Genomic DNA, 14,797 nt, shown 5'->3' with positions numbered 1-14,797 from the left:
ATAACAAAAAATACAATTGATACAAAAAAGCCAAAAATATAATACTCATAGGTCACGAGATGATAGTATATTTAAGTGTGAAAACATAAGTGGTCACAACCATCTAGACAGCAACAAATATAATACTCATAGGTCACGAGATGATAGTATATTCAAATTAATATAATTGTTATTATCATTAACTTAGAGAATTTATTTGCAGTCCCTCTAGGAAGAACCTTCAGCGCGAAAAATCAAAAACACTCCTATTTAATAAATGCATTTTTGAAGTATTTTTTTTTGAGAATTTCTTTCTTCACCTTCCTATGGGGCTGACCCCCAGCGAAAACCCCTAAATATCCTCTACTTCGAAAATGTATTTCTCAAATTTTTTTTTTTCAATTTTTTTTAAGAATTCGGAAATGTATTTCCGAAATCCCATTTTTTTGGATTTCGAAAGTAGAATTCCGAAAAAACGCAGAAGTTTTGAAGTATAGAATTATTTTGAAATGGTGGTTTAAAATTAAGATCTTCAAAGATTTATCCTATTTATTAGTTAATAAAGAAAAATATATCGATTTTAATTATAGGGAACAACCAACCACTTCAAATTTTGAACCGATCAAATAAAACATCTTATAAATAGAATAAGTACATTCCTTTTAGAATAAAAAAAAGATATTTTAATAATTTTGGAAATTTGTTATATTGAATTAATAAGTACATTTCATTTTCATACTTTGTTTTTTTATTCTTTTGAATCTATCAACTATTATTATTTTTAGTATATTAAAAAAATATAAATTTTGATTCCTCTAACTTATTTGCTACTATTTTAATTTAATTTTTTTTTGCAAAGTTTCACGTGGCACTTGTGTATTTCAAATAATTTTTTTATGACATTTCATCAATACAAATTTAAATTATTAGTTTAATAATTTTCCTATTTAAATTTTAAATTTTATTAATTTATTTATAAATTTGAGTTAAGTTTTAATTGTTAAAATTAAAATTTTAATTATATTTTTTTTTATAAATTTATTACTTTTAGATATTTAATAATTAACGTAATGAATTTTAATTAAAGTTAAAATTATATTTTGTAATTAACTACTAAATTATTTATATTTATAATTTAGCTATTTTATAATAAACGTAATAACTTTTAGATAATCTCAATAATTTAGTTAAATAGTTACAGTTTTATAAATAATTTATTTAATAATTCAACTATTTACCTTTTAAATAGTTAATAATAGTTAAAAAATAAATTAATAAAGATTAAAGTTATAAATAATTAAATTAGTAAAATAATAATATTTTAAAAAATATATAATTTTTTTGATTAATTTATATGTTCTAATGATTATTTAATGATATATCATTGATAAAATATATATTAAAAAAATAAATAAAGATTAAAAAATAAACAATTAAATTAAGAGAATAATAATATGAGAAAATGAGTGATGCACTGACAGTGTAAAATATTTTTACACTGTCAACCAATCACCACCCATGTATCCAATTAAACTATTTTTTTATTAAAAAAAATCTTAATGACATGACACATTTATGATTTTCTATTGGATGACAGTGTAAAATTATTTTACACTGTCAGTGCACTACCTTTTAACTCTAATAATATTTTAAAGTTTTATCAAAATGAAAAGAAATAATATTTGAAAAGAAAATATTGAATAATTATTTTTACTAATTTAAAGTTTTATGTATAGAATTAAAGTACCAAAATGAAAAGAATTAGTAATTAGCAGACATAAATATAATTGAATAGAACAATTTATTTTTATTTTTTTAAGAACACTTAATCTAATCTTGGAAATTAATAAATTAATTTTATCAAGCAGTTATATAATCAATTAATTTTAATCTAATGTAAGTAATTATATAATCTTAATTGATACAAATTAATTATATAATTAATACAATTGATTCCCTTTGATTTTTGTTTTCTGTATCAGACAATATTTCGGAAATGTACTTCTGAAATATTTTAGGGTGAATTTGGAAGTAGATCTCCGAATTCACCTTTTTTTTATTGGAAAAAAGAGTATTTCGGAAATGCATCTTTTTTCGGAAGTATTTTCGGAAGTGCATTTCCGAAATCAATTTTTTTCAAAAAAAAAAAAGATTTCGGAAATGCATTTTCGAAATAGAGGAACATTTTGGAATGACCAAGAAGGTTGGGGGTTTATAAAGAAATTTCCATTCTTTTTCAAAATTTTTTTTAGAATTCGACAATACACTTCGGAAAACATTAAAAGAAATATTTTATTTCCGAAAACACCCATTTATAAAAGTTTCGAAAATATACTTCTTAAAAATTGGTTCCAGACTTTTATAACTTCCTAGATAGTTAATAATAAATGCTTTTTATTTTCATTAAAAGTGGGTTTAGTATCATTAATTGACGAGTAATAAAACTATGATTAATTGATGAGTAAATAAAATATCCTTAAATTGAGTGAAAACAACAGTTGATTATTTTTACTTCACTGAGTTGATTATTTTTATTTCATCGTGGTCCCTTCCGTTATTTTTTCTTTCACGATCAATTATCATTGAGTTGTTTATTCCACCGAATTCTCTATTCAAAGCGTGGCGCACATGTGTATTATAATATTATTATTTTTTCTTGTCATAACAAAAAATACAATTGATACAAAAAAAAAGCCAAAAATGTATATGTTCATAATTAAGTGTGAAAACATAAGTGGTCAGTCCTTGCAAAATTATTTAGCAACGCGACAAAAATAATGTCGGACATTTTGTATGCTATTTGGAATAATGGAAGGACCACCATGACACAACCATTAGATAACAACAAATATAATACTCTAGCGAGAAGTAATGGAAGGGACCAAGATGAAACAACCATTAGACAATGGAAGGGACCATGATGACACACCCATTTAGATAACAACAAATATAATACTCTGTCAAGAAGTAATGGAAGGGACCACGATGAAACAACCATTTACATAACAACAAATATAATACTCTGGCGAGAAGTAATGGAAGGGACCACGATGACACAAGGTTACTTTGTTACAAATTTGATTATTAGAGATCACAGTAGTTAAATTATTTTAATTACTTTGTTACAAATTTGATTATTTGGTTCTTTACTTTACATAAATAACTTGTCAGAGATCCGTGCTCCCGCACGGGTGAATTTTTTATTGTGTAGTATTTTTTGAACAATATGAATAAAATGAACTATGAGCAATTTGCATAATTAAAATGTTAAAAAAAATAACATGTGAGTGGAGAAAAAAAATGAAAATTTAATGAATGCAAATTAAATTTTAAAAAAAATACAAATTTGAAATAATTTATTTAATTGAAAAATAAACAATAATTATATAGATTTAATTTTATTAAATAATCATATAAAAAGGAATAAAAGAATCATGAGATGGAGATAAAATAATATTTAAAAATAATTTTTTTGTCGATTAAATTAAAATAAATATTGTTTGATATTAACTCATGAAATTTTTTACATATTAAAATAAAAAAATATATAATATTATCATGCAGTTGATTTTTAATAAATAGTTTTTTTTATAAGTAATTTAGATCTAGAAGGGTCCAAACTTGTTGCTATCACTATACTATATTATACTATATGTTAATAGTATATAAACTGATATATTTTATGTTTATATTCATGATAAATTTATTTGATATCCTATAAAATATTTAAATTCATATAAATTTGAAATGAGATATTAAATTGTAAAATGAATAATGATTATATATACGTTAAATTGAATCAAACAGCCATACAAAAAGAAGAAAAAACATGAAACTTTTTTTATATTTTAAAATAAAGATTATTTCTATTAAACAATGACAAATTTTGAATAAAATAAATATGTTACGGATAGTGACCCGTAAATTAAAGCGTGTTTATTATCGTATTAATGTGTGAAATCTCTTTTCATATTATCCATCAACCATCAATAGCAAAAAATGAAATAATGTCTGTTTAAAAAAGTCATTTTATAAATAAGTTAAAAATTATTTCATACAAATTATAATTTGAGATTATTTAGACAATAAAATGATTTGGAAGCTATAAAATTATGCAGAACTTAAACTCTATTATCTTTTATATCTTAATATTATAATCCTTTCACAGAACTTTAATCAGAATCTATTTTCAGTCTATAATCACATAATGGTTCTTAACATTAAATAGCTCAAAATAGAACGACAATGGTTAATTTTGTGTGCAGTGTAGTTAACCATTGTAATATTTAAAAAAAAAAATTTTAACTAGTGCCTTTGGAGTACTTTTTAAGTGATTAAAATGATAAATTTTTTGAAAATGTGTGTAATGAATACATTGAAGATGCATTGGAAATTGAAATCATAACTTTTATAAAAAATCTTTTTTTTATTTAGTATATTTAAAGAATGTCCTGTGGGCACTCGTTAGCGATACCTAAAAAAACACAAATTAAGCAGGCGAGCACTTTTCTCAAAAAGCTAGAACATGTAGCTTTTACAAAACCATACTTAATTAAAATTTAAAGTAATCCTACTGTAAGGAAAAATCTTAAATAGCCAATAACTAAAATTCTAGTCTGCTTCTTGCCTTAAACATGATGCAAATTAAGAAAGACGCAAATATGATTTGCTTATTTTTTTTTTAAGAACTAATGCAAGTTTGTATTTCTTCCAATGTTTTTCTTTCGGTTTCTGAGACTACTTTTGCAACAAATAGAATGGTTAAGAGGGAACGTCCAGCATACAAAAATATAGTACCTGTCTCCAAAACAATGCAATTATTATTTAAATCTGATAATTGACACAAGAAAATTGAAGGTATAAGAAACTACCCACGCTCCTAGCCAGGCTACCAAAACCACCAAACAACCAGCAATTCCCTTCACATTTATAGGAAACACCTGCAATATCAAAATTTGTTTTTCAAAAGAAAATGTTAGTATTATCCTTGGTGCAGATCGAGTCATCAATCTCCTTATTTCTTCGGTTGTTATTTCTTATCTTAGGGTAAGAAGTGTAGATAAACCATTATGAATATTGTGTCAACACTACAAGAAAAGTGTGTTATAGCCACGTGAATTTGCGACGTGATTATCACGTGGCAAAAAAAGTGAGTTGCGACGTGATAATCACATCACTCTAAGTTTCTAATATTAAAAAATTAAAATCAACGTTGGCAAATGGGGTGTCAGAAATATTATTTTCGAAAAACATTTGCGACGCAACCAATAAATTAAAATAAAATAAAAGCAAACATGTAACGTTCTCTAGGTTGTTAGATTTTGTTTTTCAAAAAACATTTTGCGACGTGATTATCACGTCGCAATCAATAAATTAAAACAAAATAAAATAAAAACATGTAACGTTCAAAGGGGGGAATTTCAAATTTTCAATATTTGTTTTGCAGCGTGTATATCACGTCGCAAATATTTTTGTATATCACGCCAAACAAATTAGACTCACTTAATGAAGTGATGTGTGCAGTTGACTGACACATTTATATCCGTTAGCATTTTGCGACGTGATTTTCATTTCGCTAATTTGCAACGTGAAAATCACGTCGCTACATTTATTATATCTTTTCACGTTTCGTTCCATTTTCTTGAAACCATTTTCATATTTCTTCCTCTCTCAAGTTGCTCTCTCCTCCCTCTTCAACCCACCATCTCTTCCTCTCTCAAATTTCTCTTCTATTTTCATACAATCTTCATCCAATTAAAGATATGTAATCTTCAATCTTCACTTGTTCTTGTTAATTTTTTTTTAATTTTTCGTTAAGAATATATAACATTCTGATTTTGATTTAATATGTGTAGGTGAAACTCAAGAATTTCTGATTTTGATTCAACTACAAGATCTCAATAAATATTGTTCAAGTTCATTCAGGGTTTTTTTCAATTTTATTTATAAATCTGATGTGATTATGTTATAGATTTGATATATAATTTAGATTTTTATATGTGATTATTAATTTATCTAATAAGAAACATATATAGATTTAATAAAAATAGATTTTATGTTATAATTTTTGATATATATATTGTTAGAATGTTAAAAACGAAAAATATTATAAATAATATCTATCATTGTTAGAATGTATATATTGTTAGAATGTTATATGTATCATTGTTAATATATATTGTTAGAATGAAAATATTATATATAATATGTATCATTGTTATATATAATTTTTAATATATATTGTTAGAATGTTAATTTCTAATATGTATCATTGTTATTTTTAATTTATAGTATATATTATAAAAACAGAATATATTATAGTAGATTGAACTTGTGTTAATTTTTTTTGTGTGTGTTTGTATATATTATACAGTATATATTATAAAAACAATATATATATATATATATATATATATATATATATATATATATATATATATATATATATATATATATATATATATATATATATATATATATATATATATTTTAGATATTGAATTGAGAAGAAGATTGAAGATAATAGAAATGAAGAAGGTTGATCTAAAAGATTGAAGGAGTTTGAAGAAAAAGATAGGTTTTGCAATTTTTTTGAATTTTACATTTAATATATTTTATGGATTTGGTTAGTTTTTAGGTTAAATTTGATTTTTGTTTTTGTAAAACTTATTAGCAAGTTATAATAAATACATATTTATTAAAAACAGAAAATATATGTTATATATATATATATATATATATATATATATATATATATATATATATATTTATTAAAAATGAAAATATATATTATATACATTTTTATTATAAAAAAACAAAAAATATATATTAAATACATATATATATATATATATATATATATATATATATATATATATATATATATATATATATATATATATATATATATATATATATATATATAAATTTTTAATTAAAAACTGTTTAATTTATGTTGTATAAAAACAGAAAATATATGTTATATATATGTTTATTAAAAACGAAAATGTATAGATTTAATTAAAAACTGTTTAATAAAAATGTTTTATAATAATAAAAACTGTTTTAACATATATATAAAAATTGTTTAATATAATAGTTAATAAAAATGTTTTATAAATCTCAAGCGATTTCCGGCACACCGAGAGCGATTTTCGGCGTGTAAATCTAGGGTTCCATTTCTCAACCTTCATCGTGCGTGGTGTGTCTCTGGTCAGGTTTAAAGTCCTAGCCTTCGGGTTTAGGGACCACTAGGATGTAGGGTTTCAACTTCGGTCATGACGCGGGGTAGAGGAAGGCCAAAGAAACAGGTTTCATCTTCTCCGACGACTCCCCTGAACTCGGAGATAAAAACGGATGCAAGCAGAGCTTCAGCGAGTTTGAAGATAACTATGGAAGAGGAAGCATCAGAGGAATCAGAGGAAGAAACAATTGCTCAACTGCTTGTTCAAAACCCCACGCTGACTCAACCTGTGGGTGAAAGGGACAGAAACAAATTATGGGTGGATGTGATAAGCGGAAACAGATTACCTACAAATGGACTTGCCATTCAGTTTAATGCCCCCAAAATTATTGAGGGGGAAATGGAAGTAGAGATAGAGGAGGCGGATGTGGAGTCTGAGTTACGCTTTTGGGATTCAACTTTGATCATGTATGCTTTGGGTAAGAACCTAAGCATGAATGCAGTGAAGAACATTATGCTTAAATTCTGGAATTTCGTCTCTCTCCCAAGCATCTACTACCACGAGGAAGGATATTTCCTCCTGAAATTCCAAACCACTGATGACAGAGATCAAGTTCAGATGAAAGGTCCTTACACAATTCATGGGGCTCCCATGGTATTAAGGGAATGGAATCACGAGTTTGACTTTAAACGTTATATGTTAAGAACTCTGCCGATTTGGATAAAACTACCAAATCTACCTCTCCACCTTTGGGGGCAAAGAGCCTTGGGAAAATTGGAAGTGTATTAGGATCCCTTCTATGCACAGATGAATGCACGGCCAATAAGCTACGAGTATCTTATGCTCGGATCTTAGTGGAGATTGACATCACTACTAAGCAGAAAGATAGCATAACCATCAGAGATACAAGTGAGAGGAAGATTACTCAGCTTATAGAATATGAATGGAAGCCTAAGTATTGCGAAATCTGCAAAAAGACAGGACACTCATGTGTGGAGGAGAAGAGCAAAGTGCTGAAACAATGGCAGCCTAAGAAAGACCCGGTGAAGAACCCTGATGTGAGTAAGCATGTTGATGAACCTGAACCCTCTCAAACCTGGAACCAAGTTAGCAAAGGAAAGAAAGGTATGATGCCTCAAAGCACCCCTGTTACAAATGATGGTGATATACTAATATCTAATGATTTTGAGTCACTCCTATTTGTGAATGAATTGGGAGTGAATTATGACCTACCAATATGATAGTATCATGGAATGTGAGGGGAATGAATAATATAGGGAAGTGCATAGAGGTTAATTCCCGCCTGAAGAATCTGCATCCTACTATGGCTATTTTGCTTGAAACTAGGATAAAGATGAATAAAGCTGACAAAATAAGGCGCCATTTGGGCACACACTGGTCTTACATGGATAACTACCTCAACCATGCGAATGGCAGGATTTGGCTAGTACTGATCAATTGCTCCATGTGGGGGTGTATGATCTGGCAGGTTCTCTACAATTCTGGTGCACTTATATATATGCCTGGAATACCTTAAATGATAGAAGAAATCTGTGGAAGGATATTTGTCAGCTTAAGCCCCCTGCCAGTGAACCGTGGATGTTAATGGGTGATTTCAACAATGTTTTGAGAGTTACAGATCGTGTGGGTGGTAGAGAGGTGACTGCATCTGAATATGAAGACCTAGTTACCATGATGGATAATCTTGAACTGTTTGAAAAAGAAAGCCAGGGGGACCATTTTACTTGGAACAACAAGCAATCAAATGGGATGATATACTCTAGAATCGACAGGGTTCTTGGGAACATACACTGGCAGCAACGTAACATTGACACTACCTTATATATCATGGAACCGGGTGTATCTGACCATTCTTTATTATGCCTCAAAGACAACATACAAACCAGTCCCTTTAAAAGACAATTTAAATTTCCCAATGTGGTAACCCAGACTGAGGGGTTTCTTGCTGCGGTTAAGGCCAACTGGGACTTACCTATGGAAGGTGGAGCAATGTACACCTGCTGAAAAAAACTGCAACGGCTGCAACCTATTATCAGAAATCTTTGCAAACCTTTTAAGGGCATCCAGGGTCAAATTGAGGAAGCTCGGGATGAGTTACAAAGTGCTCAAGTTGAATTGCAAATGGACAGATTGAATGGCTCAAAGGCAGAAAAAGTGAAGAACCTTACTGAGAAGGTGATTCATTTGAACAATATTGAGGAGAAAATGTTAGCCCAGCGTGCAAAAATAAACTGGATTAGATTGGGAGATGGGAATAATAGGTTCTTTCATGCCACTCTTAAAGGAAAGAACAAGCAGACTAGGATACAGTCCTTGCAAACTGGATCAGATGATATTGTAACTGACCAGCAGAGTATTAAGGAGGAAGTCATACAATTCTACAAAAATCTTGTAGGCACACCTGCTAGTGATCTTACTGGCATAGATATTGAAGCAATGAGAAGGGGTCCCCAACTTAATAGAGATCAAATGGAACAGCTCACTGTCCTTGTCACTGATGAGGAAATATACCAGTGCCTAATGACCATGAAGGACCAAACAGCCCCGGGTGGAGATGGCTATAATGCCAAGTTCTACAAGGTAGCTTGGGACATTATAAAAGCTGATGTTTGCCAAGCTGTTCGAGAATTCTTTGAGAAGGAGAAAATGTACAAAGCTGTTAATAACACCATTGTAACAATCATCCCTAAGAAAAGTAATGCCTCCAAAATTCAGGATTATAGGCCAATCTCATGCTGTACCATCCTTTACAAGCTCATTTCAAAGGTTATGGCCTCAAGATTGGGAAAAGTGATAGGCTCCATTGTGCACCAGAGCCAAACAGCTTTTATTCCAGGTAATCACATTCAGGATAATATTTTGTTGGCCTTTGAATTGATCAATGGTTATAGCAAAAGAGTGCCCCCCCGAGGTGTATGATCCAAATGGATCTCCAAAAAGCATATGACTCAATAGATTGGAATGCACTGGAGACAATCCTTAGAGAAATGAATTTTCCTCATAGGTTCATCAGATGGGTAATGCTGACTATCAATACAGTATCGTATAGATATAAAGTTAACAATGAGCTGACTGATTTTCTAGTGGCCAAGAGAGGTCTCAGGCAAGGAGACCCTCTCTCACCTATGCTCTTTGTCTTGGTGATGGATTACTGCATCGGGTCTTACAGAAACTGAAGGATAATCCCAACTTTAAGTTCCACTCAAAGTGTAAGAAGCTGGGCATTATCAACCATAGCTTTGCAGACGACCTGCTTCTCTTTGTCAAAGCAGAGACCACTTCTGTTAGCCTCTTGATGGAAAACTTCAAAAATTTCTCTTCCTCTACAGGCCTTACAGCTAATATGCAAAAGTGTATGATCTATTATGGCAATGTGGCGCAAGTTTCCAAGAACACTCTTTCTCAAATAACCAACTTTAAGGAAGGGACCCTACCATTCAGATATCTTGGCATCCCACTATCTAGTAAAAAGTTATCTGTTGTAAACTGTATGGTGATGGTTGAGAAGATGACTGGGAAAGTTAGGAATTGGACTAATAGCCTGTTGAGCTTTGCAGGAAGACTGCAACTTGTAAAGAGTGTGCTGTTCGCGATTACGAACTATTGGTTCCATTGTGTCCCATTGCCCATGAAAGTGATTCAATCTGCTGAAGCTGTTTGCAGATCATTTCTTTGGTCTGGTAGTGACAAGATAACCAGGAAACATCCTGTATCTTGGGGGCAAACTTGTAACCCGAGAAAAGTTGGAGGGCTGAACATAATTGACCTAAAGATTTGGAGGAAAGCGAGCTTGTTGAAAATGCTTTGGAACCATAGTGGCAAATCGGATAGCTTGTGGATAAAGTGGATACACTGCTATTATGTCAAGAGTTTGACCATCATGACTGTCCCTGTCAAAGCCTCTTGTTCATGGATCCTAAAAACAATCCTGAACCAAAGGCAAGCTGCAATGGACCTGCCCTGTTGGAACTCTATGATGCTGCACCCTAAATTTAGCACCAGAATTGTCTACCATGAACTGTTGCAAGATCTTCCCGTGGTTCAGTGGCAAAACTTAGTCTACAAAAACCTAGCTAGACCAAAAGCTCAGTTCATCTTGTGGATTGCGTGTAACAACAGACTCCCCTGCAAAGAACGTCTCCATCATTTTGGCCTCCTAAACAGCAACGAATGCACTTTCTGCAATGAGATAGAAACTTTGAATCACCTAATGTTTGAATGCAGAATTACTCGTGAGATCTGGACTTATATTCTCTCTTGGATGCAGCTGGTACATACACCACTTAGGTGGGATGAGGAAATTCAGTGGGTTATGAAGAAGAGCAAAGGAAAAGGTAGTAAAGCATCAATCCTGAAGTGTGCGTTTACTGAAACAATTTATGAAACTTGGCTGTTCCGAAATAGGTGTTGTTTTGGACGATCTAAGGTGAGTGACAATGGTAGCATAGGACCGAAAATTATCGATCATATTGTTTATAGGAGCTGGCTGAATCATAAACTTAGGCACTATGTTGCTAAGTTAATGATGCCATAGTGAGATTATGAGTGGCGGGATCTCTTGATCGCCTTGTATTACACTGTTTTTGGTTTGAATAAAGTATTTTCATTTCCAAAAAAAAATTGTTTATAAATAATTAAAAACTGTTTAATAAAATCTGTTTTATAATAATATTTAACAAAAATATTATATATTAATAAAAAACGGCTTTTTTCATTAAAGATGAATATAATAGTTATGTCAAAAAAATATTATTAATTTATAAAATAAAATTATAAATTAAATATTATTAAAAAATGAAATATATACTTTTTTAATTGAAAATTTTGTTTTTTTAAACAAAATATATATTAAAATGAGATTTATATTATATATGTATATATAAAATAAAACAAAATAGTATATACTTATATTTTATAGTCTTTAAAAAAATAATATGTTATTTAAGAACAAAATAGTGTGAAGTAGTATTTTTTAATCATAACATTTTAAAAAAAGTTACTATATGTTTATTTATTTTATGGTAAAATAAAATATATATTAAAATGAGAATATATTATATATGTATATATAAAATAAAACAAAATAGTTTATACTTATATTTTATAGTCTTTAAAAAAATAATATGTTATTTAAGAACAAAATAGTGTGGAGTAGTATTTTTTAAACATAACATGTTAAAAAAAATGATTATATGTTTATTATATTTTTATGGTAAAACAAAAAGAATATGTTTAATAGTTAAAACAAAAACAAAATCTTATATGTTTATGTTTAATAGTATATATAGTATTTTTTTTAATAGTTAGAACTACAGCAATATGTTTAAGAATATTATTAAGTTGATTCATTAATATTTTTAAATTTCTAATTAAAAAGGTATTCATTATATAAATTTACAGTATGGAATATTATCTGTATTATCTTAGTTGGATGTACGATAGATTATATCCAGGAAGATGTACACTTAAACCCAATTTTATATAAGGAGTTAATGAGTTTATTGCGTGGACGTTTGCTCATGAATGTTGTCGAAGAGAAGGAGAAGTTAGGTGTCCTTGTCTTAAATGTGGATGTAGACATATAATTAGTGACTCAGAGGAAGTAATACGTCATCTGCATAGAAGGGGTTTCATTGAAAATTATTGGGTTTGGACGTATAATGGTGAAAAACTGCCGAGTAACGTACCAGAGACTAGCAACACGCATGCCTCATGTAGTCGACGGCCTATGGAATATGAGGAAAACTTTAATCTGATCGGTCACATGGTTGAGGATGCTTTTGGTGTGAACGTGACCTATGATCAACCTGAAGATTTTGACGGGGAAGAGTTGCCGAATGAGGAAGCGCGAAAATTTTATCAGTTGTTGAATGAGATGAATATGATGTTGTTTGAGGGGTTGTCAGACTCAAAGTTATCAATGTGTGTGAGATTATTGGTTGCCAAGTCTAATTGGAATGTTCCTGATCAGTGTTTGGAGCACTTCGCAAAAATGATGTTGGACTCAACTGCTACAAAAGACAACTTTCCTACGAGTTTCTATAATGCAAAGAAGTTGGTGTCGATGTTGGGTTTAAGAGTAAGAAATATTGATTGTTTCATTAATGGTTGCATGTTGTTTTATGACAATGAGTTTGGTACTCAAGATGGATCGTTGGAGGAATGCAAGTTTTGTCAGAGTCCAAGATATCAAGTTCACAGTAGAGCCATTAACAGTAAGCAAGAACGTGTAGCAGTAAAGTCTATGTTCTATCTTCCGATAATACCAAGGTTAAAAAGAATGTTTGCTTCAATGCGTAGTGCAAGTCAAATGACATAGCATCATACAAACAAAACAAATTCATGCACTATGTGACATCCATCTGATGGCCAGGCATGGAAGTACTTTGATGATGTGCATCCCGATTTTGTCGAAGAACCTAGAAATGTCAGGCTTGGATTATGCTCTGATGGTTTTGCTCCATATGTCCAAGCATCGGGAACTATGTATTCTAGTTGGCCAGTTATTGTAACCCCTTACAACCTCCCTCCTGAGATGTGCATGACAAAACCATACATGTTTTTAACGTGTGTCATTCCAGGACCGCCAAATCCAAAAGTCAGAATTGATGTGTACTTACAACCTTTAATTGATGATTTGAAGAGGTTGTGGAATGGATAGTGGACATATGATATATCCCGTAAACAAAACTTTATTATGCGAGCTGCCTTGATGTGGACCATTAACGACTTTCCAGCATATTGCATGTTGTATGGTTGGGGTACGCATGGCAAAATGGGTTGTCCGCATTGCATGGGATACACCAAGGCATTTACGTTGGAGAAAGGGGGTAAAAGCTTGTGGTTTGATCCTTTGTCCATTGGCAGTACTCGGCCTTTTATGCCGTTATTCTCCTCTCAGTATCCTTCAATGTCGTTCCCATCTGAGAGTCTGTATTTTATTATCCCATCTAGGGCACCACCTGGTTATGCATTCCAGCAAACACAAATGCCCTCATCCTTCCAGCATACTGCGGGATCTCGTTTTCCACCTCCCACACAGATGCCTCCATCCGTCCAGCAGACTGGAGGATCTAGTTTTCCATTTCCCACACAAATGCCTTCATCCTTCCAGCATACTGGAGGATCTAGTTCTTCACGGCCCACACAGATGCCTCCATCATCCTTCTAGCAGACTAGAGCATCTAGTTCATCACGGCCCAGACAGGTTGGTCGCACCCCACATCCCACCATACATGTACCTGCTATTGCACCACAAAATTTTCCCTCTTTATTTGAGCTATAAGTTAATAATGACGTTTATTTCGTCATTCAAAAATTGAAGAAAATCAATAAAAAGTTCTGGTGGTTTTAAAGAAGCGCAATGTGAAGAATGGTTTAAATAGTGAAAATATGAAAAATTCACAAGTATTATTTGGAAGGTGGTATGAGCGGAGTTCTCGCATGCCCCGACTGTTTCGACGATATCTATAACTTTCGTGTTCGGCTCGGAAGCCAGTTCTTTGAGGAAGGTCGTCAAATTTGCAAATTACTTGAGATTTCGCAGTGAAAAATGGTGTTGAATGTAGGGTTTCGGGCCTCGGAAAATTCATATCTCACAATCCGCTCGTCGG

The 14,797-nt window shown here is 30.7% G+C and overlaps 1 protein-coding gene across 1 annotated transcript; it reads left to right on the top strand.

Moving 5' to 3' along the window:
- Window positions 1-8,768: 8,768 nt before the first annotated feature.
- LOC131638998 (uncharacterized) lies at window positions 8,769-11,718 on the top strand. Its single transcript, XM_058909523.1, has 3 exons — window positions 8,769-9,175; window positions 9,221-9,832; window positions 10,269-11,718. The coding sequence occupies exons 1-3, from the start codon at window positions 8,769-8,771 to the stop codon at window positions 11,716-11,718; spliced, it is 2,469 nt and encodes an 822-aa protein (XP_058765506.1).
- The last annotated feature ends 3,079 nt before the right edge of the window (window positions 11,719-14,797 follow it).

The sequence above is a fragment of the Vicia villosa genome, unplaced genomic scaffold, assembly GCF_029867415.1.
Source record: "Vicia villosa cultivar HV-30 ecotype Madison, WI unplaced genomic scaffold, Vvil1.0 ctg.002496F_1_1, whole genome shotgun sequence".
In the NCBI taxonomy this organism is placed as follows: Eukaryota; Viridiplantae; Streptophyta; class Magnoliopsida; order Fabales; family Fabaceae; genus Vicia; species Vicia villosa.
The sequence above is the reverse complement of the archived record's forward strand: the minus strand, read 5'-3'. Positions and strand labels throughout refer to the sequence as shown.